The following is a 25591-nucleotide window of genomic DNA, read 5'->3' as shown; positions in this document are numbered from 1 at the left end:
ATCTATTTTCAAAATAGACTTTAATGGTGGTAGACTTTGGGTACATGAAACAAGCTTGTTTGGTTTGAAAGAACCATAGCATCCTTCGTGAAAAATGTAATACACTCTTTTTAGAGTTTATACATGCAATGTACTTTAAGTAATCATATGCATATGTTGTATTAAACAGCCTATGGCATTCATATTATTAATGTTTTGTTTTTCTACAATAGGGCATCCATGAAATATGATTCCAGAGGTCTTTTGTCTAAATGATAGAAATGATTTGGGTTTTTCTTGTACAAATACATATTTACACATTGTGAATTCTTTAAAAACTTTTGCCTATAATCAAGAAAAAAAGGGTGAAAGAACTGACCCATACGTCTGCACCCTCCCATCGTTCACATCCAATAACTCACATGTGGTTAGGTTGATAAAACGTAACTTTTATTCAATTATTATAGTAAGGGCAAGGCCAGACATGGCGTTTTTACGTTGCATTTTTAAAAAAATCTGTCAGGCGTAACTATGCCACTGAAACCACACACGACCGTTAACATGCGTTTTTCATGTGTTTTTTAGCACATAGGTTTCCAACATAGTGTGGATCCCTGCCTAACCAAGATTAAAAAATAGCGCCTGACGCTCGTTTCACCCGCCGTTTGCTGGCTTTATCAAAGGCGCCCGGTTTAGGGGCAACAATGTCAACTGCTCATATAACGATACACCTATTTTTTTCCTAATTGCTCAAATCTTTTCACCCTACATGAAATTTGCACTGGAGACTTAGGCATTAATACTTGAGCATCAGGTAGTTTACATCAAATTAAGTGGCATATTAAAGAATCTTATCAAACTGGACTCCACGAGCGGATCGGCGCCCGGGGACAAAACACAGGCGACAAGTCGGATGGAGTCGCAGGCGTCAAGATATAATTGGACTGAACAAAAAGTCGCAGGTAAAAACTATACAGTCGGATGAAGACGCTGCTTTCTGCGTTCACATCCGACAGTCGAGTCTGGTCGGATGTAATGCAGTTTTTACTTACGACTTTTCGTTCAGTCCAATTATATCTCGACGCCTGCAACTCTGTCCAACTTGTCGCCGGGCGCCAGTCCAACAAAAACGTTTGTGTAGTCCAGCCTTAAGGCATCTGACAGGTGTTAGTACTCAGTGCTGTGCTGAATGCTGGCACCCATAGAAAATTAATTTCAACCATCCGTGTAAAATACAGGTATCTTTTTATTTATCTTCCATAAGTATGTCTCCTTGTTAATGCTTTTCCTGACCTTATGATCTTTAAAACTCTGCCCGATACTTTTGAGGGGTTGTATTACTCTTAGGTGCTTATTGTGAAGCAAAACACGGGCTAATGCTGATTTATAGACTTCAGTGTTCATTTGCACTTGAACAGTTGCCATTAGCAAACAATCAGTATTTTGGACAGTGTACATGTTGGAAAAATGAAACCCATACCTGACTGGCTGATATTGGCAGCTGCACTTGTTCAGTCGAGCACCTATTTTTCTAAGACCACCCAGCTGTGTTTTGTTTGCAGGGGATGAAGTGTTCCTTATGGAATTTTCTGTGCAGGTTTAATTTAAAGAAGAAGGAAAGCTACAGAGACATTTTATTGCCAATAGATTAGCCACAATGGTGCAAACTATAACACTATATTTATTCTGTAGAATGCTTTACCATACCTGAGTAAACTGCTGTAGAAGCTCTCTCTGTTTGTTTAGGATAGCAGCTACCATACTATAGTGGTGTGACATCAGTTCCTGCCTGAGTCTCTCCCTGCTCACTCATAGCTCTGGGCTCAGATTACAGCAGGGAAGGGAGAGGAGCAAACTGAGCATGCCCAAGGCCATGCCCTGGAGGTTTAAGCTGAAAACAGGAAGTCTGATACAGAAGCCCATGTGTACACAATAGAAGGAAAGAAATGCAGAGTTTCTTTTGACAGAGGACTCAGAGCAGTGTTACTGGTGAATTTATACAGACCTTTTTGATAAAGCTTACTTGGTTGTAACATTTCCTTCTCCTTTAAGTTATTCTATGCATATGAAGCAAGAAAGTGCTTGGCCTTCATCTTTTTGCCCATGAACATTTGGTAGATATTATGCAGAGTGCAGATTTTGTGGAATTGAAAAGGTAGTTCACGAAAAAATATGACTTTGTGGCAATCAACTAGCCAGGCTATGTTTACACGTCTCGCAGCACAAAATTAGTTTTTTTTAACAGACAATGTAAATATAGGTTTTTTTCTTTACTCTTTTGGTCTGTGTTTTGGATTTTTGAAGCGCCTGATTGCACATCTCAAAATCATTTAATAAATTCTAGCCAAGGATGTCGAACCAATAACTGTTACTGCAGCAATTTATAAGTCAGATCCTACATATAATATACCATTTCCACGTTAAATTTCCCATTTACTTTATCATTATAAGAATGATTTTTGTTTGACAAGCTCTGTATCAAATAAAACCTATGGTGGACAAATCAATATCAAGGATTAATCTCAACATTCCTTCAGATATCTTCCAAACTACAGAAGTTAAATGTGCAGCGCTGTCGTTTGCAAACCGTAACTAAAGAGAAAGCAGATCCTGCAGTTGCAGGGGGCCCAGAGAGGTCCTAATTAATAAGCAATTTTAATGTATCTTGGCAGAATAAGTAAATTTATGAGTGTTTTGGGGCCATAAATCAAATTAGCCGTGGGGCTCAGTATGATCTAGTTACACTACTGCATGCAAGGAATAGATTACATTTTTTATCTGAAATATATCTGTTTTACTCCAGATTAATGCCACAATACTGGACTTTTAGAAGATGATTGTAAAGGTCTGGCTAAAATGGAACGGTGTCTTTATTTCAAATGAGTTTTGCTGCTGTTATTTTGGGAACTATCTGGTGTGAATCAAAGCATTATTTCTTAATGGATAAGTAAGCCTTTTATTTTAAAGGAACAGTTCAGTGTAAAAATACAAACTAGCTAAATAAATAGTCTGTGTAAAATAAAAAAATGTTTCTAATATAGTTAGTTAGCCAAAAATGTAAAAGCTGGAGTCTTAACAGAACAGAACACTTCTTCCTGCTTTTCAGCTCTCTAACTCTGAGTTAGTCAGCAACTTGAAGGGGGGGGCCACATGGGACATACTGTAACTGTTCAGGGAGTTTGCAATTGATCCTCGGCATGCAGCTCAGATTCAAAAGCAACAGTTATGACCCATGTGCCCCTCCTCAAGTCACTGATTGGTGACCAGACCGTAACCAATCGGTGGAAACCAAGAGAGTTGCAAAGCAGGAAGTAGTGTTCTGGCTTTTATGTTAGACATACAGTCCCTTCAGCCTTTATACATCACATTTTTGGCTAACTAACTATATTAGAAACGTTTTTTATTTTGCACAGCCTATCTACAGTATTTACCCAGTTTGTATTTTTATACTGAACAATTCATTTAAAATCCCCTAAATTACTCTAAGCAACCCCCAGAATAACATACCTTACTCTGTGCATTCACATTTGTTTTTTTTCTCTCTATTACCTCCAATTCAACATCTACTTTTTCAGTTACTTCCTTGTCCAGCGTGAAGCTCCCCCTCCTTTTTATTTTTGAGCACTATGAAGTGAGACAGTGGGAACCTGAAAGAGGTGCCTACTTACCCATCTTTTCCAATTTCTGAAGTAGCCCAAAGTTGTCTCATGATGAAACGTCCGCCTATTTCATACGGTGTTGGATGGAACTAGGAACTAAACTTGCCATTTCCCTAAGAGCAACTAAAAACTATGACAACCGCTCTGTATAGCTACCTTCTTTACATGTTTGCTATGTATGTATGTAAGTTTGTATGTATGTATGTATGTATGTATGTATGTATGTATGTATGTATGTAGGTAGGTAGTAAATCTATGACTGTGCTCGCTTCTTTTCCTCCACTTGGGCTCCATCGTAACCTCTGTTCTAGAGTCCTGCAGCGGGTCGGTTACCCGCAAAAACCTGTGGTACCTTGTGGGTTGAGGGGAGAAGTTCTGGGTGTGGATAAAGGTCATGCCACTGGTCTTGTCAATATCGATATTTACTCCTTTTTTCTGGTCACGGCTACTTCCGATGATGTCACTTCTGGTTTACAATTACAGCACTTCCGGATTCTTGATGGTCAGAGGGTCAAGTGTCCGGGTTGTGGATAAGGTTCCTGCGGGTAGGGTCGGGTAGTGGTTCCAAACGGGTAAGAATGTGGGTTGCGGATTGCAGGTTGCGGGTACGGGTCGAGTATGGGTCACAAAAAATGGACCCGCGCAGGACTCTGTTCATCCACAGGCAAAGGGCCTAAACATTCTTTCGGCTGCCTGTAAAATAGGACCTATTCGATCGAAAACTGACCTTTTCGACCAAAAAAACTTAGACTTAATTTCAGTTGGTCTTTTTGAATTTGAATTTCGAGGTTTTTTTCAATTCGAAATTCGACCCTTGATAAATATGCCCCTAGTAGTGTTATTTATTAAAGTCCGAATGCCAAAAACTTGAAACATTCTATTTTTATTTTTTTTTACTATAAAATCTGATTTTTTATGGCGGGGAAAAAACTGCAGTTTGTCATGATATATTATACCCAGAGGCTGTTAAAAGTCTGAATCTGAAAATACTCCATCTCCAAGCAGTCAGGGTCCTGTAAAAGTCAATGGCAAAGGTCCCATTTCATATTTGAAGGTATCATGGTCTGCTCTGAGTTTCGGCCACTGAGTTTCCCTTCCCACACCTAATTTACATATGCAAATTAGGATTCAGATTCGGTTTGTCCACACACAAGGATTCAGCTGAATCCAAATCCTGGTGGAAAAGGCCGAATCCTGGTTTCGGGGTATCCCTATTAAATACCAACTGCAAATTCTCAGAATATTATTAATATCAGCATGCTAAAAAGTCATTTAAACCCCTTTAAACAATTGAAAAAAGTTGCATTCTGAAGGCTTTTCTCCCTGTTTCCTGTTACATGGTTATCTTTTTGCGTTACATTGTTTTTTTTTTGCATTTCATCACCCTGTATTGATATGGTTTTTATGTTAGTGCTCTCGCTTGTTACTTTGTAATTACTTGTAGGATTTTAAGGACGAATGCTGTGCTACAAACCTGTCGTGATAACAAATGATTGCCCTCTGGTCTAAACAAGCAAATTCTGCAGTGCAGACATGTGAGATCCATTGAAGTTACTCCCACACAATCATTCTGTCTTTCTTATGAAATTTATCTTTATAAGTTATGATAGTTTAACAACGGCATATTTGCATACCCTGTAGGTAGAGGTTATAAAATGTGGCTACTCAAGAGGACAGTGCTTGCTAAATGTTCCTCCAATTTCCAGTGTCAGCAAAAGGAAATGTAGTGCAAGTATGGGATCCATTATCTGAATGTTTTAAGTAATTTGGGCCACTAAAAAAACATTTAAATAGGGACGTAGGACCACCAATGCTGTAGTCTGCTGTTACAGCACTTACTGGGTCAGGAACAACGCTTCATCCTTCTATATCCTGGCACAGTGCCGTTATGGGGGGCCAAAAGCACCCCTAAGTAGGAGACTTCTGATTGAAGAGGCCTTCTGTATAGGTAATTAACCCCTTGGCTGCCAGCAGGAGCTTTTTTTAAAAAAAAGAAACAATTCTGAAAGTGCTGCGTGAAATAAATAAATAACAGATGTGTTCAGTGGTGCACAGACTTTACAGTTAAAGTGGTGGTTCACCTTTACTACTGTTATGGGAAAACATGTTTTTTTTCCCAAAATGCATCATTTAAAGGAGAAGGAAACCCAGTGGGCGCAAAAACCCTTCCCCCTCCCCTGTGTTGCTTCCCCTCCCTCCTCCCCCCTGGCCTACCTGTCCCGCTGGGCAAATGCCCAAGATCGCGTGGAAGAAGATGGCGTCTGTGAACTCCGTGGACTGGACCTGTGCAGAGGGGTAAGTAACAAGTTAGGGGCATTTTCCCAACGGGACAGGTAGGCCAGGGGGGAGGAGGGAGGGGAAGTTTTTTATTCAGCAGCTCTAAATAACAGATGTGTTCAGTGGTGCACTATATACATATTTACTTTAATACTAGAATCTACTGCAACACCATAAAATAAATCCTCGCTGGTAGAGGGCTAACGCTTGCTATGTTTTTTCATGATATATGTAAAGAAAAAAGAAAAAAGTGTTGGGGAGAACAGAGAGAATGGGGCTATGCTTTCCATAGCAATTACATTTACAAAAAATGTTTACATTTGAATTGCAGTATATTGGAAACATGCTTAGAATTACATTTTCTTTCACTATGCAAAATGTTACTATTTCAATTATTTTGGTATTTGGATTTTGCCACTTATTTTCTGATGATGGGACAACGCACGTTTTTCGCCAAGTTTCACCACGGAAATGATGCCCATAGACTTCAATGGGAGAAAAAATGTCCTGCGTCAATAAAAAAAACAAAAAACTGTAGCCCATAGACTTTAATGCATTTCCACAAATTTTCATACGACATACGAATGCTTAACGAAACGGGTCATATTCGCTTATCCCTATGGTAACTAGTAATTGTGTTGCACAATGCATGGATTCAAAGATTTTGTGGAAAAAAGAAGCAATTTACGGAGCATCAGGAGTGGTGTATTTAAAAATATATACTTCAATAATCCATGTTAAAAAATAATCTCAATGTATCAGCATTTCAACGGATTACGTGTTTCGTGGCGTCTCGCCACTTCTTCAGAAGCAAACACCTGATCCTAATGCATACCTTCAATTAAATCGCTACAACCCCACCCTTAAAAGCATTAACCATTAAACATCACCACGAAGTAGACCCGTATTATGTTCTCACGGTATGCAATACATTTGGAACCTGCTGTTCGTTATACAAATTATTCAAAAATGTCAATACATATATTCCATTCACAGATCGATATAAATTATCTGCAATTCGAAATTTCATCAGTTCCAAGAAAATACAATATATCACCAAAGAAAAGAATAAATCCATACTTCGTATATTATATGAAATGAATCAACTGGTTTATTTTTCGTAAGTTAATTTGACCTGTTTCAGTTCAATCCAAAGTAGCGCATTATAGTTTAAAATACTTTGATTTAATTCAGTTTTACTTCAATGCAATCCCCATAGGACTAACTAACAGATCTCCATCCGAGAAAATTAATTAATAATAACAGGTTAACGCCCAATCTCTGTTCAAAACCCCTTCGAATTCTAACGTTTTTAGTCGGTAGATCCAATATGACTCCTTCCTTAGTAGTCTTTTATCATAATCACCCCTTCTAATTTGGAATCTTGGTTTATCAATAAGACACTTTTTACCAGTGTGCTTCTCTATCAAATGTTTAGCTATTGCAGATTTAGTATCTTTTCTACCTACCGCTGTTAAATGTTCTAAAAAACGGACACCTGCTTTACGTAATGTCTTTCCTACATATTGGGATCCACACTCACAGGTAGCCAGGTATACAATACCTTGGCATAGGCAATTAAAGTATTGGCTTATAGAGAAAGACTGGCCTGTATTAGTGCCCACAAATTCTTTGGATTTCGTAATGTATTTGCAGGACCCACATCTAGTTCATCCACGGCCATAATTCCCACAGTATTTCAACCAGTTTTTGGACCCTGTTGTCGCTCTAGAGTTAACTACACTCTTTGATAATTTAGATCCCAGGTCCCTAGCTTTTCTATATACAAAGGACGCTTCTTTCCAAGAAGATGTTTCAGGACGGGGTCCTGTAAAAGGATCCCCCAATGATTTCGTACACTACGTTCTATAAAGTGAGTGCCCTTATTAAATGTGGTGCAGAAGCGCAGTGTATGGGGGGCATTTTTTTTCTCTTGGCCTTTTTATTTTTATTTAAAAGTAATTCCGATCTGTTACTTAGTACTGCTCTCTCATATGCTGCTCTTATATCTGACTCTTTGTAACCTCTTTCAATAAAACGATCCCACAATTGCATTGCTCTAGTCCGAAAACACTGCCAGGTTGAGCAAATCTGGCACAGCCTTAAAAATTGTCCAACCGGGATCCCTTTCAGATACAGGATGGGGCGCTATTGTGATGTAATAAGGTATTGTGTGTTATTGGCTTTCTATATAAGTCTGTTTCTATGTGATCATCCTTGGTGAAAAACATTATATCTAGGAATGCTATGTTACATAGATTCGATTTGTGCGTAAATGATATCCCTTCTACCACATGACTGCAATAGTGCACAAATTGTAACAACTATATTTCATCTCCCTCCCATATTCCTATACAATCGTCGATATAATGAAAAAAACTTAGAGGATTTTGTAGATGGAGAATGTACAAAAAAAAAGTGTAGTTTTCTGTTGTATAATGAGGGGTGCACAGATTTGCCTGGAAAACAAATTATTAATATTCACACTTAGCCAGGTAATTGCACTGTAACAGAATGTGTGTAGACATATACACCTGAAGGCTTTTATCAGGGGGGGATTAACAAAAAAAACTGGTGTTTAATTGAATTAATGGACAATACAATTATAAGTCTACAATTACAGTACTCCCACTTGTAATCCCCTTTGACCCTACCGAACCACTGTTTTTTTTTTTAAATTTAATTAATACTATACAGGTATGGGATACATTATGAGGAAACCAGTTATCCAGAAAGCTCTGCATTATGGAAAGAATGTCTCCCATATACTCCATTTTATCCAAATAATCAAAACATTTAAAAAATGATTTCCTTTTTCTCTGTAATAATAAAACCGCAACTTGATCCAAATGAAGACATGTCCTCATTGGAAACAAAACCAGCCTACTGGGTTGATTTAATGTTTACATGATTTTCTAGTAGACTTATAAGAAGTAAAGTAGTAGCTAGAAATATCGTACATTATATTTTGTGCTTCTGTACCAGCCCAAGGCAACCACAGCCGTTTAGCAGTAAAGATCTGTGTCTCCAAAGATGCCCCAGTAGCTCCCCATCTTCTTTTCTGCTGATTCACTGCACATACTCTGTGCTGCTGTCACTTACTGAGCTTAGGGACCCACTCACAATATACAGTACACATAGAATAGAAATGTCACAATATAAGGCTGATTAGTAATTAATACAGATAATTACTACATGGCAGCACAGAAACCAGTGCAATTAGCATCAGAATTTAATAATCAGCCCTGTAGCATCAGCTTATATTACAGACCAACCTCATTTTCTGCTGGATAATTAGTGACGAGCCCTAAGCTTAGCTTCTCAACAGCTGCTCAGAGCCCACTGAGCATTTGAGTGTCACAGACACTTTCCAAGATGGTGACCCCCTGTGACAAGTTTGAAGTCCTGGATCATTGCTGCTATTGACAAGCTGAAACTTAAAGAGATACTGACACCAGAAGATAACCATTTTATATATCCCTCATAACATTGTCTTTGAATGCTATTTATAATTTTGCCATAAAAGTATTTGCCTGATGTTTTTACATTATCTTTCTTACCCCCACATCGGAAAAAAGAGACGCACACTTGGCTACCACACAACTAGGTAGATCTTGTAGTGAATGACTAGCCAATTTTTTTTTTTTAATCTTTTTGCCATACCTTCTGCAGCCAGGATGCTTGGTTTGGAGGCAGGGCCAATTCCCTATAGAGGGAGACATTTGGGATACATAGGTACTCCTTCATGTGTGTTATTAGCTCCACCATCAAGTGTATTTTGTATAAGTAAAAAAAGCACTAAAAGGGGTGACTAATCTCCCCGATCTGCCTCACGAGGAAACTTCGGGCAACTTCGGAAAACGAAGCGCTCCGTCTGGAGATTTGTTGCCTGGCGACTAATCTCCCCGAATCTGCCCGTTTGGCCAGACCCAAAAGGTCCTTAATTTATGGTTTTATTGGAAGCAGTCGTTGTGCTGTTAGAAGTTGCCTTCTATAGCTGGCTGCCCTGAGAAAGAGTTCTTCATGTCTGCCCTCTATCCAAAACCGCTCCATGGTTAGAATATATTTTATAAAAACATTTCTTTAGGCAATACAGAGTTTAAGACCAATTCTAATTTCCACATGATATACCACTGTTATTATAGCACTTTTTACTTTACACCCTAAATTATATATAGTCATTTATTGGTTCAGACCTTCAATTTTCCTGACTTTTAATATCATAAGCCTCAGGAATATGTGCGGATGGCAAGTGATTCATCCGTTTACAGTCTTAATTCTCTCAGTAGAGCGTTTAATTTTTATTAGATCCAAAATAAAGCACCACACCTTTGCAAATTCCACTACAGCTTTTCTCAATAAAATATATATATATATTTTTTTTCCGTTTTGCAACTTTCTGTCTAGCCAAGCAGCAAATACAATTAAGCGCATAGTCATGCCTCTGATACCATCATTTTCGGATCAGAGTTTCGAGTCGGTTGTTGCAGATTTGTCTATTCGTGACAAACCTGCTACTGTACATTCACATGGAGCAGTACAGTCTTTGCCACCGGCAGTTTCTCTGTGGCATAAAGTGCAGCCTCTTGTGAACTTCTAAGTAGGAGTCTGCCAAAAACTCAGCAGACAGAACTAATTGGGGAGAAAAGGGATGTTTGTGCCTTCATCTCTCTCCCTCTCATCATATTGTTAAAGTAACTTGTTTATGTAAGATTTGTCTGCCTCTATTTTCTCATTGCATGAATCATGTTTAACTTCAAGTCTTGCACCGCAGGTCACTGAGCGCTTCCACATGGAGACTGGCACAGACCCAAGCTAAAGACACGCAACTCATCACGGTTGATGAAAAAATGGTAAGGCTTTGTGTGTCTAATATAATGATGGCCACTGGTCATTTAATAAGGGGCCGAGTTATTAAGGGTCGAATTGAAAATTCGAATTTTCAAATTTTTTTTATGGTAAAAACTCTCAAATTCAAATCCAAACTCTACTGGAATTTCAATTCGAATTTCGAGATTTATCAAACTCTGGCCTTTAAAAATTCGAATTAGAATATGCAACCCCATAAAACCTGCCCAATTCATGTATGTCAATTGGAGAGGTCCAGGGACCAATTTGGACATGTTATTAGTAGGGATGCACCGAATCCACTATTTTGAATTCGGCCGAACCCCCGAATCCTTTGCGAAAGATTTGGCCGAATACCAAACCGAATCCTACTTTGCATATGCAAATGAGGGGTGGGAAGGGGTAAAAAAAATTTCTTTTGTGGCAAAAAGTCATGCGATTTCCCTCCTCGTCCCTTTTTTGCATATACAAATTAGGATTCGGTTCAGCCAAGCAGAAATATTCGGCCGAATCCAACTGAAAAAGGCCGAATCCAGAACTGAATCCTGGATTCAGTGCATCCATAGTTATTAGCCTTCCTGACATTCACGTTTTTTTCTGAGAAAAAAACTCGAATCAAGTCGAGTTTTCCAGTCGTTAAAATTAGTGCGAGTTTTAGATATTCAATTTTTTTATTACATAACCCCCCCAATAAGATTTTGTGTATATTCAAATTATTAGAGTTAAAAGATAAGTAACATCAATAATTCGTTGGTATACATCGAAAAAAAACCCACCAAGACAAATTAAACTTTAAAATTGCAAAGACCTTATTTAGAAATAACGTATCGAAACTCCACTTGCGCTCCTCTTCAGAAAAGGCGACATGGCGATGATCCATCATGCGACGCTCGATTTCTCCTCCCTGGCTATCTCCTATAAGGAAGGCAGGGAGGAGAAATCGAGCGCCGCACGATGGATTGCTTTCTGAAGAGGAGCTCAAGCAGAGTTTTGGTAGGTTATTTCTTAATAAAGACTTTGCGATTTTAAAGTTTAATTTGTCTTGGTGTTTTTTTTCGATGTATACCAACAAATTTTTTAATACATTTTTTTAAGTTATTGTTCCTTTAAAAAAACTCACCTGAATTCAAAATTCGACCTTTGATAAATGTGCCTCCCCGTGTCCAGTGTAGCACCATTCAAACTTCATTTCTCTCTGGAAACCAATATGTTAATTTGAATTGGAACAATGGTAACAAACCCAAGGAAAATACAAAGAGCAGCTTAAGGATAGATAATGCTTGGGGAGAAAATATGTCATCATGTGTGGTGGAGACATTACACAACACCATGAAACTATGTTGGCATGCTAATCTTGTATACAGCACTGCCAACCAACTGCAGCAGATTGTGTTCTGCGTTTGACAGATGCAAATATATACATCTATCCACATTTTTGTCTTGATTAAGCATTTCTAAAAACACATTAGAACCGCTTCATTATATCCAGAACAGACTAAAATTCATGGCTCATAGAACCTGCATAAACTTTCAGAAACTGCAGGAAAACCAAAAAAATTGCTTATTTAGTAGTGGAAGATACCATTTGGTGTGCAATACAGGACAGCAATAATATGTACCTTGAAATAATATTTTTCTGCATGTCCTCTAACTGCCCTTAAAGATATTTAAGAATTAATGTACAGATGGCTTAAATGCCATATTAGTCTCAGACTTCAGTTGGCTAGTTAGACTAGGTCTGTTCTTTGCAATCTTTAGATGATGGACCACATCCCACTTTGTTAAAAAAAAATCTACTAAGAACTCCTTTAAGCTGTTAGTTTACAGCAAAGTAATTCCTGGCCAGTTCTGCACTCTCTTCCACATTAGAGGGCAAATTCCCTAACCGGTGAAAATTTGCCAGCGACGGCTTCGCAGCCATAGCAACACTTCGCCAGGTGTAAATTCACTAGGACAACGCTAATTCACTAAAATGTGAAGTTGCGTCCAGGGTGCCGAACGCTGGCGAATTTTCGCTAGTGGTACTTCGCCAATCAAAGCGGAGATGTGCTAGCGTTGCCTAATTTGCATACGGGAAATACATGGACGTATATGTTGCAGCAAATACATTACATTACACAAGTTCAGGGAACCTTAATAAAGACAATAGAGTTGTTATAATGCCCTACACATGAGCCCGCTGTATAGTTTATGTTCCGTATGTTAGAAAATATATGGGGAAATCAGGCTACCCAAAAAATTTTTTAATTGAAACATTAAAGATGCCAGCGTTTTTTGGTACTTAGAAAAGTTTTAAGGGTAAAAAATTGAGGAAGTCCTATCCACTTCATTGGGCTTCGCCTGGTCTGAGCTGGAGAAGGCAAGTCTGGCGAAAGAGGTAACGTTCAGTAAAATCCAGTGAATTTGCGGAGTTACGTCCATTCGCCTGGCGATAGAGTACGAATAATCGCTAGCGTCTGTCTCTTTTGCTCTTTAGCAAATCTGCCCCTAGGAATTCCATTATTTTGTTACACAGATTTACAAAATTTTACATGCAACTTGCTTGCCGATCTTGTGAAGGACAATAGGGTTCACTTCCCCTATGGCTTGGAAATAAGTACTAGTTTGGAAATCCCCTAGCTGCTTAGTAACTCATTGTATCTCGGTGGGTTGTGTTCCCTATTGGTCCAGGGATTTGGATGAATGCTTCCAATTAGCTTTGATATAGAATTTGGAATAGAGGTGGTTCTTCCATCTGTTGAGCAGGGTGGATGTGTCTTTGTAGCCTGGGACTTAGGCCCCAGTAAGAGTGGGCTTTTAAGGGAGGTTAATGAAGTTGGGGAGAGGAACCCATTAAATAAAGAGTATACAGTGGGTAGGAGGCCCTTTCATAGAATGCTCACATTTGTGTTCCATCACAATTTCTGTGGAAGCTAGTACTGGGTGGAAAATAAGGGGTACACTTTATTTTTTTGTTTTTTGGACTAGTACATGGATCAGTGAACTGTACAAACTGTGTAAACATGGAAAGTTGTTTATAAAGTGAGGACGGAAAGTACCCTCCCCTTTATTATTTTTAGTGGAAGGTTTAACTTAATTTGCTGGTAACAGTCCTTACAAATGCATTATAACATCCTGAAATTCTCATTGGTGAAAGTGAGCGCCCAGACCAAGGATGAGCACTGCATTTGGCCAGCTTAAAGAAGAAGGAAAGCTACCAAGGTAGTTAATTGCCAATAGATTAGCCACAAATATGCAAGCTAGAACGCCATTTTATTCTTTAGAATGCTTTCCATACCGAAGTAAACCGCTCCAGACACTTTCTCTGTTTGTTTAGTATAGCAGCTGCCATATTAGCTTGCTGTTACATTACTTCCTGCCTGAGTCTCTCCCTGCTCGCTCATAGCTCTGAGCTCAGATTTCAGCAGGGAGGGGAGGAGGGAAAAGGGAGGGGGAGAGGAGCAAACTGAGCATGCTCAAGCCCAAGCTCTGGAGGTTTAAGCTGAAAACAGGAAGTCTGATACAGAAGCCCATGTGTACACAATAGAAGGAAAGAAATGCTGTGTTTCTTTTGACAGAGGACAGAGCGGCTTTACTGGTGTATTTATATAGACCTTTCTGATAAAGCTTACTTAATTTTAACCCTTCCTTCTCCTTTAAATATATTGTAATATAGGAGCAAACTCTTGTCTATTGGGGGTAGGTTGGTGGCATCAACCCTAAATACTAATGCTGAGTCAACCAAAATGGAATCCTTAACTTTATCTAATATATTTTTAAGGCAATCTGTCTGTAGGTGTTTTAGATAAGGTTATGAGGGAAGAGAAAAAAGGCACAACTGAGATGTTAGTCATAACTCCTATAACTATGTGGCCCCTGAAGAGCCAAGAATATTTGAAAGGGACATTAGCATAGCTGCTGTGTAAGTGTTTGAATGTTAGGAAGCTGGAGCGCATTCCAAAGATAGGAAAACATTTTAGATATGCTGAGTCAGGTTATGATTTAACTGCAGGGCTTTGATAGAAAGATCAGAGGAAGAGAGGTTAGTTTGAAAGTCATCAGAGCAGGGATGGTAATGAAAGCCAGGAGTTTACTGATTTAGCAAGAGAATATGTTCATCAATATAAAAGCAGAGATCCACATTTTAAAGGGAAAGACTAGAGGTGGCATTTTCCAGTGAACGAGACAACATGTGAAAAAAGTTGAACCTTAACGTAAAGAGATCTTTTATGGACTGCCTATAGATTAAATATAACTGTATAATTAGATCACATAATAATTCTTAAGGATATATATTTTTACCAAATCACAATTGAAATGGAGCAAACATTTATAAGACACAATACGTACTTAAACTCCCTTCATACTAGTTCTCTTTTAATTATGGATGCACCGAATCCACTATTTTGGATTCGGCCGAACCCCGAATCCTTCGCGAAAGATTCGGTTGAATACCGAACCTAATCCAAATCCTAATTTGCATATGCAAATTAAGGGTGGAAGGAGAAAACATTTTTATTTCCTTGTTTTGTGAGTGATGTGATCTCCCTTCCTACCTCTAATTTACATATGCAAATTAGGATTCGGTTCGGCTGTGCATCCCTACTTTTAATTTGCTGAATTAGTATGCAAATAAAAATGAACTGTATGAAATGATTTTGTAGCACCTTGTGGGTTGCTATTGTTATTTTGTAAAGATTGGACTTAACACATTTCAATTTTGAACACTTGACTTAGCTCATGTTGAAAAAGCTGCTTATTAATTGAGTGAGACTGCAGCTCTTTGCCCAATTTGATCAACCATTATCATGGGCCATATTGGACTGGGACAATAACATCCTCATATTGTCTTTGCTCTGTGTTATTTATTAGCTTTCACAAATAATATCAGAATAAACAGATATTTACTGTTTTGGACTATATGTATAACCACTCAACCAATGGATCCCTTTTTTTCTGGATGTGGTCAGCTTTAAAGATTGGGAGGACGATGGCCCTATATAAAGGTATAGGACCTGTTATCCAGAATGGTCGGGACCTGGGGTTTTCCAGATTATTTGAATCCTCATACATGAAGTTTACTAGAAAATCATGCAAACATTAAATAAACCCAATAGGCTGGTATCGCGTCCAATAAGGATTAATTATATCTTAGTTTGGATAAAGTACAAAGTACTGTTTTATTATTACAGAGAAAAAGGAAATCCTTTTAAAAAAAAAAAAAAAAAAATTGCATTATTTGGATAAAATGGAGTCTAGGGGGGGCGGCCTTTCCGTAATTCGGAGCTTTCTGGATAACGGGTTTCCAGATAACGGATCCCATACCTGTACTCTCATTATTGTGCTAAATGGTATTTAGTGCAGGAGTTAACTATGGTGAAATATTTATGTGGTATATATCTGTAAATGTTTTCCCATCTGTGGGCAGTTCCCATTTTGGACTGTTTGGTCACAACTATATCACTCTACACCCCTAGGTCACTAGGTTATGTCCACTTCTGGATGAGATCCTATTTGGATATAATAACACAATAGAAGGACCGAGGAACAGACATATAATTATACCCAGCCGCCAATTTAGGTAAGACAGAAACCTCAAGCTAAGTCAAAAAGGCATTAATAGAATTTAGGGTAAAAAAAAAAAAAAAAAAGGTAATAGAAATACAACTTTATTTATGTGAGACTGTGAGGCTTCCCTTGGTTTTTTATAGCATCATTTGCAAATCTATACAGCTATGGGATCCATTATTAAGAATTACGGAAAGGCAGTCTTCCATAGACTTCAGTATAATCAAATAAATGCAATTTTTTTAAAATGATTTCCTTTTCTCTGTAATAATAAAATAGTACCTTGTACTTGGTCCAAACTAAGATATAATGAATCCTTATTGGGTACAAAAACAGCTTATAGGGTTTATTTAATGTTTCTATCATTTTCTAGTAGACTTAAGGTATTACAGAAAGATCCATTATCCTGAAAAACCTAGCTCCCGAGCATTCAGGATAACAGGTCCCATAGCTGTACCAGGTGCTAAATCCCATAGTGGTCAGTATGCAGTTTGGCTGCAGAAACTTGACCAATACAAGTTTTTCCAATTTCAAGCTTTCTTGTAGTGTAAAGGGAGAGTCTGAAGTAAGTAGTTAGAATGGCGTTTAGAACTGAGGAATATGTTGGATGGCCCCACACACGGGCCAATAAGCTGTTGACTCGGTCTGTCAGCAGCTCTTATCAGCCCGTCCCCTTATCAGGGAGATTTAGTCGCCTGGCAACTAATCGCCTCTTCTTCGGACGACAATCTCCCCGAACTGCCTACCCCCTGCCTTTCGCCGAGCAGATCTCTCCCCGATATGCCCACATTGAAGTGAACGATATCGGCCTGATCCAATCGTGGGCCCTAGGGCCCAATGATTAGATCATAATGGATCCGATACGGGAGGTCGGATCACAGGATCACATAAATGCACAGATGCAGCGGCGATCCGACGGGATTTTTTAACCTGCCCGATCGAGATCTAGCCGACTTTCGGACAGATATCGATCGGGGAAGCCCGTTGGATGGCCCCACATACGGGCCAATAAGCTGCCGACTCGGTGTGTCAGCAGCTCTTATCGGCCCGTCCCCTTATCGGGGAAATGTAGTCGTCTGGCAACTAATCGCCTCTTCTTCGGGCTACAATCTTCCCCCTGCCTTCCGCCGGCTAAAATGTAAAATCGCATTGCTTTGAAAAACGAAATGCCGCGTGTGCATTGCCGCAGGCGATTTTCATTTTAACCGGCGGAGGGCAGGGGGAAAGCAATTCGGGGAGATTGTCGCCCCGAAGAAGAGATTTGTCGCTTGGGCCACTAATCTCCCCGAATCTGCTCGTGTGGCCAAACCCTAAAGTCTGTACAAATGAGCAAAGATTCTCCCATCCCCCCCCCCTCCTTTGACTCTATGGGTAGACGACAATTAGAAAGAAAAATAGATGGCATTCTTGTTCTAATTAGTAGCAGATTACAGTTTTGGCAGCTCTCTCTTTATAGGGTTCTGCTATGTGTGGTCTGTTGTTTCATATGCAACCTGATATTCATGCTTACTTTTTCCAAGCACACGTTTACTAAGGCCTCCAACTATCTGGAAATAGGTCACAGCAAATGCATATCTATCATTACGTTTGGAAAACTTCAAAATGTGCCTGTTTTGTTTTTTCTTTTGCTCATTTGCCCAATCATAGACATAGCATAGGTCACTAAAACAATAGGGGGAAATCCTTGGTCATGGAAACCCATTGTGTGAATCATAATACCCACCTGTAAAACTGCACTACCCACTCTGATTCTAACCTTTAAAATGAAGATCTCACTCTGAAATGGGAAGATTTTGGTACAGTTCACAAGAGGCAGTTCCATTTGCAAGGAACGCACCTCACGTCATGGCATTGCGAGGAAGAAGACAGCAAACCACTGCTGTTGGAAATATGTGCTTAATAGCAGCCTGCACTAACTAAGCCTTAGCAGCAGTATCACTTTATATAAGTATATCAAAAGTGTGCTGCTTTAAGTTTATTTCATTATATTTAATTTTTTTTTTTTTTAGACCCTGCTTAAAAATATTAAAATTAGTACAGGTAGGGGTTCTATTATCCAGAATGCCCTGGAAGTGTAGTTTACGGATTAAAGGATCTTTGCTTAATTTTGATCTCTATACCTTAAGATATTGTTCACCTTCCAAACTTTTTCAGTTGAGTCGTTTTCAGATTGTTCTCCAGAAATAGACTTTTTTTTTTTTTTTAAATTGATTTTACATTTTTTTTTTACTCTTTTCCAGAATCTAAGTTTAAAGTTTTATGTCCCTGACTCTGTTGTTTGAGTCTGGCAGCTCCGTAATTCAGGTGCAGATTATGAACTGTTACAATTTGCTACAATTAGTTGATACATTTCTCAGCAGCATCTCTGGAGAATTAGCAACAATTGTATCAATTCTAACAGCTGCCTTTAATGAAACTCGGACACAGATAACAAATTTATTAATTTAGAACAGTTTAGAGGGTCGGCGACCCCCTTTCCCATAGCTGCTTTAGAAGGTGAAAAGTTAGACTTACACTTCAATGTTAGAAAAACCGGTCACACATAGAAAGTAATTGGAGAAAGTCTTTATTTCTGGTGAACATTCTGAAACAAACTAAACTGAAAAAGAAGGTGAACAACCCCTAAAAATATGTACCGTAGGATTGTTTTTGCCACCAATATGGATTCATGCAGATTAGTTAACATAAAGTACAAGTTACTCTTTTATTATTACAGAGAAACAAAGGCATTGATTTTAAAAAATTAAAATTCTTTGCTTAAAATCGAACTCTCTAGGAGACAGCCTTCCCGTGATTTGGAGCTTTTTGGATAATGGGTTTCCGGATAAGGGATCCCATACATGTACTCAGACTGACAGAATCGATTTACATACGCACTCTTAACATGGAGTATATAACAAGGTTTTTGTAATTCCATTTTTGTCATAAAGGAATGTTCTATTCCAATCTGATTTAGTACAAAACCCAATTAAGCGCAAGCACACATACATTTCTTCCATTTCACGTGGGCTTTTTTTTATCAAGTTAGTAATGCGCTCAATTATGTAGTGCATTTTTACTGATGATCTCATTACCTTGTTACCGGTCAGGATTATGTCCTGTCTATTTTTGAATATCATTACCGGCTATAATCATCAAGCCTGCCTCCAAAATTCTTTTGATTTATTAGATTAACCCTTGTTTCTTTGATCCTGTGTTCTTTAAACCCACTAGTCATAAACCTGAGGACAGGCTGTTTTTGGAACAAACACTGCAGCTCTGAATTGTTCCAAGGGTAAACAGATCCCGCGTTGTTGCTGTTCTGCAACTATAATCTTTGTTGATCTTTGGTACAGGTATGGGACCTGTTATCCAGAATGCTCGGACCTGAGGTCATGTATTTATCTTAAATAAACCCAAAAGGCTTGTTTGGCTTCCAATAAGGATTAATTATATCTTAGTTTGTATCAAGTACAAGGTACTGTTTTATTATTACAGAGAAAAAGGAAATAATTTTTTAAAATTTGGATTTTTTGATTATTATGGTAGATGGTCTTTCCTTAATTTGGAGCTTTCTGGATAATGGGTTTCTAGATAATGGATCCCATACCTATATTTGAATACTATAGGATGAAATGTTAATGAAATCTATGACATTTCCTGGTGTCTGTGGGATCCTTGCTTATTTGTTCTGCTCCCCAGGCACCATGATTTTGCTATCAGCTGTATGGGACAGAGGTTCAACCTCTGTTTACAACGCTATATAAAATGTGCATACTACAACTGCAAAATGCTCCCGTAACAAAAAATAGGAGCCACTTAATTTAGGGCTACCCACTGTGTCTCCTATTAATGGTCCCTGAAAGGAAAACTTTACCCCTCAAACAATGTAGGTCTCTATAAAAATATATTGCATAAAACAGCTCATATGTAAAACCCTGCTTCATGTAAATAAACCATTTTCATAATAATGTTCTTTTTTAGTAGTAGGTGCCTTTGGGTAATCATAAAGAGAAAACTTCAATTTTAAAAAATAAGATCCGCCCCCTGAGATCGTATGATTCACGGTGCACACAAACATACCAAAAAAAAATACTTGTTAGGTCACATGAGCCAATTAGACAGAGTTCTGTCTTTTGCTTCCATACTTCTTCCTGTTACAGTTAGAGTTGTAGTATTTCTGGTCAGCTGATCTCTGAGGCAGCGCACAGACCATCACAAAATGGTGGTTCAAGGCAAGAGATGTAAAAGGACAATATTTACTTAAATATATATTCCAGTTTGATAAGATTCTTTAATATGCCACTTCATTTGATATAAACTATCTGTTGCTCAAATATTCCTTTTGGGGGGTATAGTTTTCCTTTAAAGAAATTGTTCAGTGTAAAAAGAGAGACTGTGCAAAATAAAAAATGTTTCTAATATAGTTAGTTAGCCAAAAATGTCATCTATAAAGGCTGGAGTGACTGGATGTCTAATATAACAGAACACTACTTCCTGCTTTTCAGCTCTCTTTGTTTACACTAGGGATGCACCGAACCCAGGATTCTGTTTGGGATTCGGGCAGGATTCGGATTCGGTTGAATCCTTTTGCCTGGCCGAATCCGAATCTTAATTTGCATATACAAATTAGGGACGGAGAATGAAATCGCATGACTTTTTGTCACAAAACAAGGAAGTAAAAAATGTTTCCCCTTCCCACCCCTAATTTGCATATGCAAATTAGGATTCCGATTCAGTTCGGTATTCGGGCAAATCTTTTGCAAAGGATTCAGGGGTTCGGCGAATCCAAAATAGTGAATTCGGTTCATCCCTAGTTTAGTCTGACTGGTAACCAGGCAGTAACCATTGAGAGAGACTTGAGAGGAGGGGGTCACATGGTTCATAACTGCTGCTTTTGAATCTGAGCTGAATGCTGAGGATCAATTGCAAACTCACTGAACAGTTATGTCCCACATGCCCCCTCTTAAAGTCGCTGACTAACACAGAGTTAGAGAGCTGAAAAGCAGGAAGATGGGTTCTGGCTATTGTGTTAGACACCCTGCCTAGCTGTTGTCCATCAGCTCTCCAGGTCTCTGCTTCAACCTGAAAGTCGATTAGAGGCAGGGGCCATGATTGAAGTCTTTTGACGGCAAGCCTGAAGAACAACAGACCAGAGAAGTCTAGAGATTAATACTAAATCATAGCAAGTTCTGACTCTCAGTCCTTACCTGCCTCTGCCCCGCACACTGCTCCGTTGCCTAGCAATGCACAAACAATATCATAATATTGTGTGAGTGGGTTTATAAATATATGGGGTGCATTTTAAATATCTCTTTATTGTTGCTTATGAGTTTCAGTAGAGTATTTTGAAATCATTTTACTGGAAGTGAACCAGCAAACTTCACGCGAAACACGAATATTTGTAAAATTAGGTAAAGGAAATTTGCAAATCAGAAACATGATGACGGATAAGGAATTTGATAAATCTGACCTTGATCAAGTAGACGCATCTCATGTTTCATGCAAGGCATAGCCTGTATTGCTCTGGGGGAAGAAAGAGTATCGATGAAGGTATTGCATATATTTTACATGTATGCTTTGATCTGAAGACATGAAATGTCTGACCCGTTGTCATGTTAAAGTAAAGTCATACAAGGAATTTGGAAACACATCAACATGATGTTGCTGGTATTAACACCAGGCTTGGAGGTTTTCTCTTTGGATTAGCACCAGGAAACATTCCTTACAGTATACAAATTACTCAGCCCTGTGCATTCTGCAAAGTACATTGGAAATTCCGTTTTAAAGCCGTCTAGGGTATAATTGAAGATCGGTGCGACACACCTGCTACTATACTTCTTATTTTTAAGGCCGAGATGTTCTCAGTCCTGATGAACTCTATGTGTATAGTATTGTGGAAACAAAACAAGGGTTTCATGGCTGCACCTCATAGCATGCGATGACCTGTAAGTGATACCAACATCTCTCAACTGCTGGCAGCATTGGGATCTCAACATAAAAATATCCCTAGGTTTAATAGTCATGGCTTTTTGTTTGTTTGTGGTTTGTTTTCATCTCCCTACAGAATTAACCAGGGTGTCAAGGAGACAACTGCCGAGCTGGCCTATGTTCCCATCTCACAGACAGGGTCACCCTTAGTTGTCTACAGGTTGTCTACCCCTTTTCCTTACTGTATAGAGCACAGAAGGTATACTATAAGAAGAAGTGTTAGTTCTGTGGTTAAATAAAGCTACTTTTATCTACACTGCCTTAGAAGTATTTATTTTAGGGATGCACCAAATCCAGGATTCAGCCATTTTCAGCAGGATTCGGCTGAATCCTTCTGCCCGGCCGAACCGAATCCTAATTTGCATATGCAAATTAGGGGCAGGGAGGGAAATCACATTAATTTTTGTCTCAAAACAAGGAAGTAAAAAATGTTTTCCCCTTCCCACCTCTAATTTGCATATGCAAATTAGGATTCCGTTCGGTATTCGGCCAAATCTTTAGCGAAGGATTCTGGGATTTGTCCAAATCCAAAATAGTGGATTTGGTGCATCCCTAATTTATTTGCTGTTGATATGATTTATACATGCTAGGAAATCTTGTGTCTTGTGTGTATCACATTAATTTCTTCCGGTGTTAAACAAATGTCTTGGAAAACACAATGATAAAGCTTCACAAACATGTTTAATTATCTCCTGATTCAGGTTGTACTTTCACTCTTTAAGCCACGTCTTCAGATTGGTCCCTCTTATTCTGCTGTGCAGCTACTCTTTTTCTAGGTTCAGACCCTGTAAAGATTGGCATTTATGACCATTCTCCTTTTCCCTTGTGCTATATATTATATTTCCTCTTATTCATTGTATTTTAAAGGGATACTGTCATGGAAATTTTTTTTTTCCACAATGCATCAATTAATAGTGCTGATCCAGCAGAATTCTGCACTGAAATCCATTTCTCAAAAGAGCAAACAGATTTTTTTTTTTTTATTTCATTTTGAAAATCTGACATATTGTCAGTTTCCCAGCTGCCCCCAATCATGTGACCTGTGCTGATAAACTTCAGTCACTCTTTACTGCTGTACTGCAAGTTGGAGTGATATCACCCCTCCCTTCCCCCAACAGCCGAACAACAAAACAATGGGAAGGTAATGGGATAACAGCTGCCTGGTAGACTAAGAGCAATACTCAATAGTAAAATCCAGACACATTCAGTTACATTGAGTAGGAGAAACAACAGCCTGCCAGAAAGCAGTTCCACCCTAAAGTGCTGGCTCTTTCTGAAAGCACATGACCAGGCAAAATCACCTGAGATGCACCTACACACCAATATTACTACAAAAAAAATACACTTGCTGGTCCAGAAATTAAAGTTTATGTTGTAGAGTGAATTATTTGCAGTGTAAACAGTGTAATTTAGAAATAAAAACTACATCATAAAAATGACAGCATTTTGGATAAACAGGTTTACTGGGGTCCCATAAGTTGTGTGTATTTGTGACTGTGATGGGTCAAAACTTCAAGCAGGGCACCTCCCCTTTAGTCATATAAAAAGTGCTGACTCCTACCCTGAGTCCTGCGTGAGTCCAGTTGGACAGACCCTTGCCCAACCTGGACCCGCTAGGTGAGAACTGAACCCGCCCCCGCTGGCCCTCTATAAATCCCTCTCTTCCCACTACCAGTGCCCCAATCTTAGGCCCGACCTGGGACCCATGAAAAGCAGAATTAGCGCCACTGGCGGAGTGATGTCACTCCGGAGGGCATTTTAACAAGTTGAGAAATCCTTATATTTAACAACAGGAGGTGGGGGGAATATAGCCTGCAATCAGCCCAAGTACTCCAAGACGGTACCCTCGGACAGCCATCATTGTCAGGGGACATCTGTCTTTCTGCCCAAAACCAAACCTTTGCCCTGACCCGATGATGCTTCCTGAAATTTCCTATATTTTCCCTGGAAAGTGTAATACCCATATATGGATGAGTGTCATTGAGAAGGACACTCCCCAGCTCCATATTTTCTTCTGCTTCAAATTAAATCTTTGCTCTGTCCCAATTCTGTTAGTTTTCTTATTTCCTATTCCATTGCCATTCCCTGATCTGCAAATCATAAAACTAAATCATTAAGAACATTCTGATATTTATATGACCTTGATATATAATTCAGAATCTGGAATGGATCTGTCAGGCAGAACCATGATGGTTAGAGAGCCCTTGCCCCACCTGCAGCTTTATCCTGTTGATTGAATTTAGCAGATGCTGCCACTGTTTGAGAACCAAAGGAGAACTAAAGTTCAACAAAGGATTAGGCTAATAGTCTAATACCTTGTGTCTTGAACTTCTGTACCAGCCCAAGTGCCCCAGCCCTTTAGCAGTGAAGGTCTGTGTCTCTAGTGATTCCCCCCAACAGCTCCTCATATTCTTTTCTGCTGCTTCTTCTGAAGCATGGCTTCTCAACAAAGCAGCGAAACTTACCTGGTAAGTGCTAAAGGGAGAAGGGGCATTAAAGGATAACTAAAGCCTAATTAAAGAAGTAGCTAGAAATGTTGTACATTATGTTTTGAGCTTCTGTATCAGCCCAAGGCAACCACAGCCCTTTAGCAGTAAAGATCTGTGTCTCCAAAGATGCCCCAGTAGCTCCCCATCTTCTTTTCTGCTGATTCACTGCACATGCTCTGTGCTGCTGTCACTTACTGAGCATAGGGACCCACTCACAATCAGTGTCGGACTGGCCTGGCGGGACACAGATGCATAGATTACTTATATGAAGGGACCATGGAATGTGCATTGATCAATTTTTCTTCTTTTTCTCTATGTCTGTAGTTAATTTGGCCAGATCAGTAGCACTTCCATTGTATTTTAGTACATTTTTATTAAGCCATGGAGTGCTCCCACAACCTTTCATTTTTGCTTTTTGTATTAGCAAAGAAAAAAAAGTAGCAGATCTATTCTGTACAGAAGTTCAGCAGCTATGCTGCAGGCCAGGCTTCCATGTGGTTGTAGCACCCCCACACCTGTCCCTTTAAATGGTGGAACAATGCCTTTGGAAATGGGTGTTGGTCTGGGCAGTTTCTCTCTCTTAAAAGCTGCAAGCGGAGGAGGATTAATCTCATGGAACCAATGATTGGGTCTATTGGTTCTATTGGTTAAAACTAATTGCAAATTATGTCAGAATATCACTCTCTACATCATACTAAAAGTTATCTCAAAGGTGAACAACCCCTAAACCCTAAAAATGAATATGTCTAAAAATGCCATATTTTATATACTGAACTTATTGTGTCAGCCTAAAGTTGCAGCTTCTCAATAACAGCAATGATC

General features: G+C 39.0%; 1 protein-coding gene across 1 annotated transcript in view; it reads left to right on the top strand.

The window, feature by feature from the left end:
• Window positions 1-25591, top strand: part of ndufs4.S (NADH:ubiquinone oxidoreductase subunit S4 S homeolog) — an 82624-nt gene that overhangs the window by 12109 nt on the left and 44924 nt on the right. Inside the window, 1 exon segment of the mRNA NM_001093880.2 lies at window positions 10690-10768. Coding sequence (NP_001087349.1) covers window positions 10690-10768 — 79 coding nt within the window.

The sequence above is a fragment of the Xenopus laevis genome, chromosome 1S (genome assembly GCF_017654675.1).
Source record: "Xenopus laevis strain J_2021 chromosome 1S, Xenopus_laevis_v10.1, whole genome shotgun sequence".
Classification (NCBI taxonomy): Eukaryota; Metazoa; Chordata; class Amphibia; order Anura; family Pipidae; genus Xenopus; species Xenopus laevis.
Note: the sequence above shows the minus strand (reverse complement) of the source record. Positions and strands in the feature narration are given on the sequence as shown.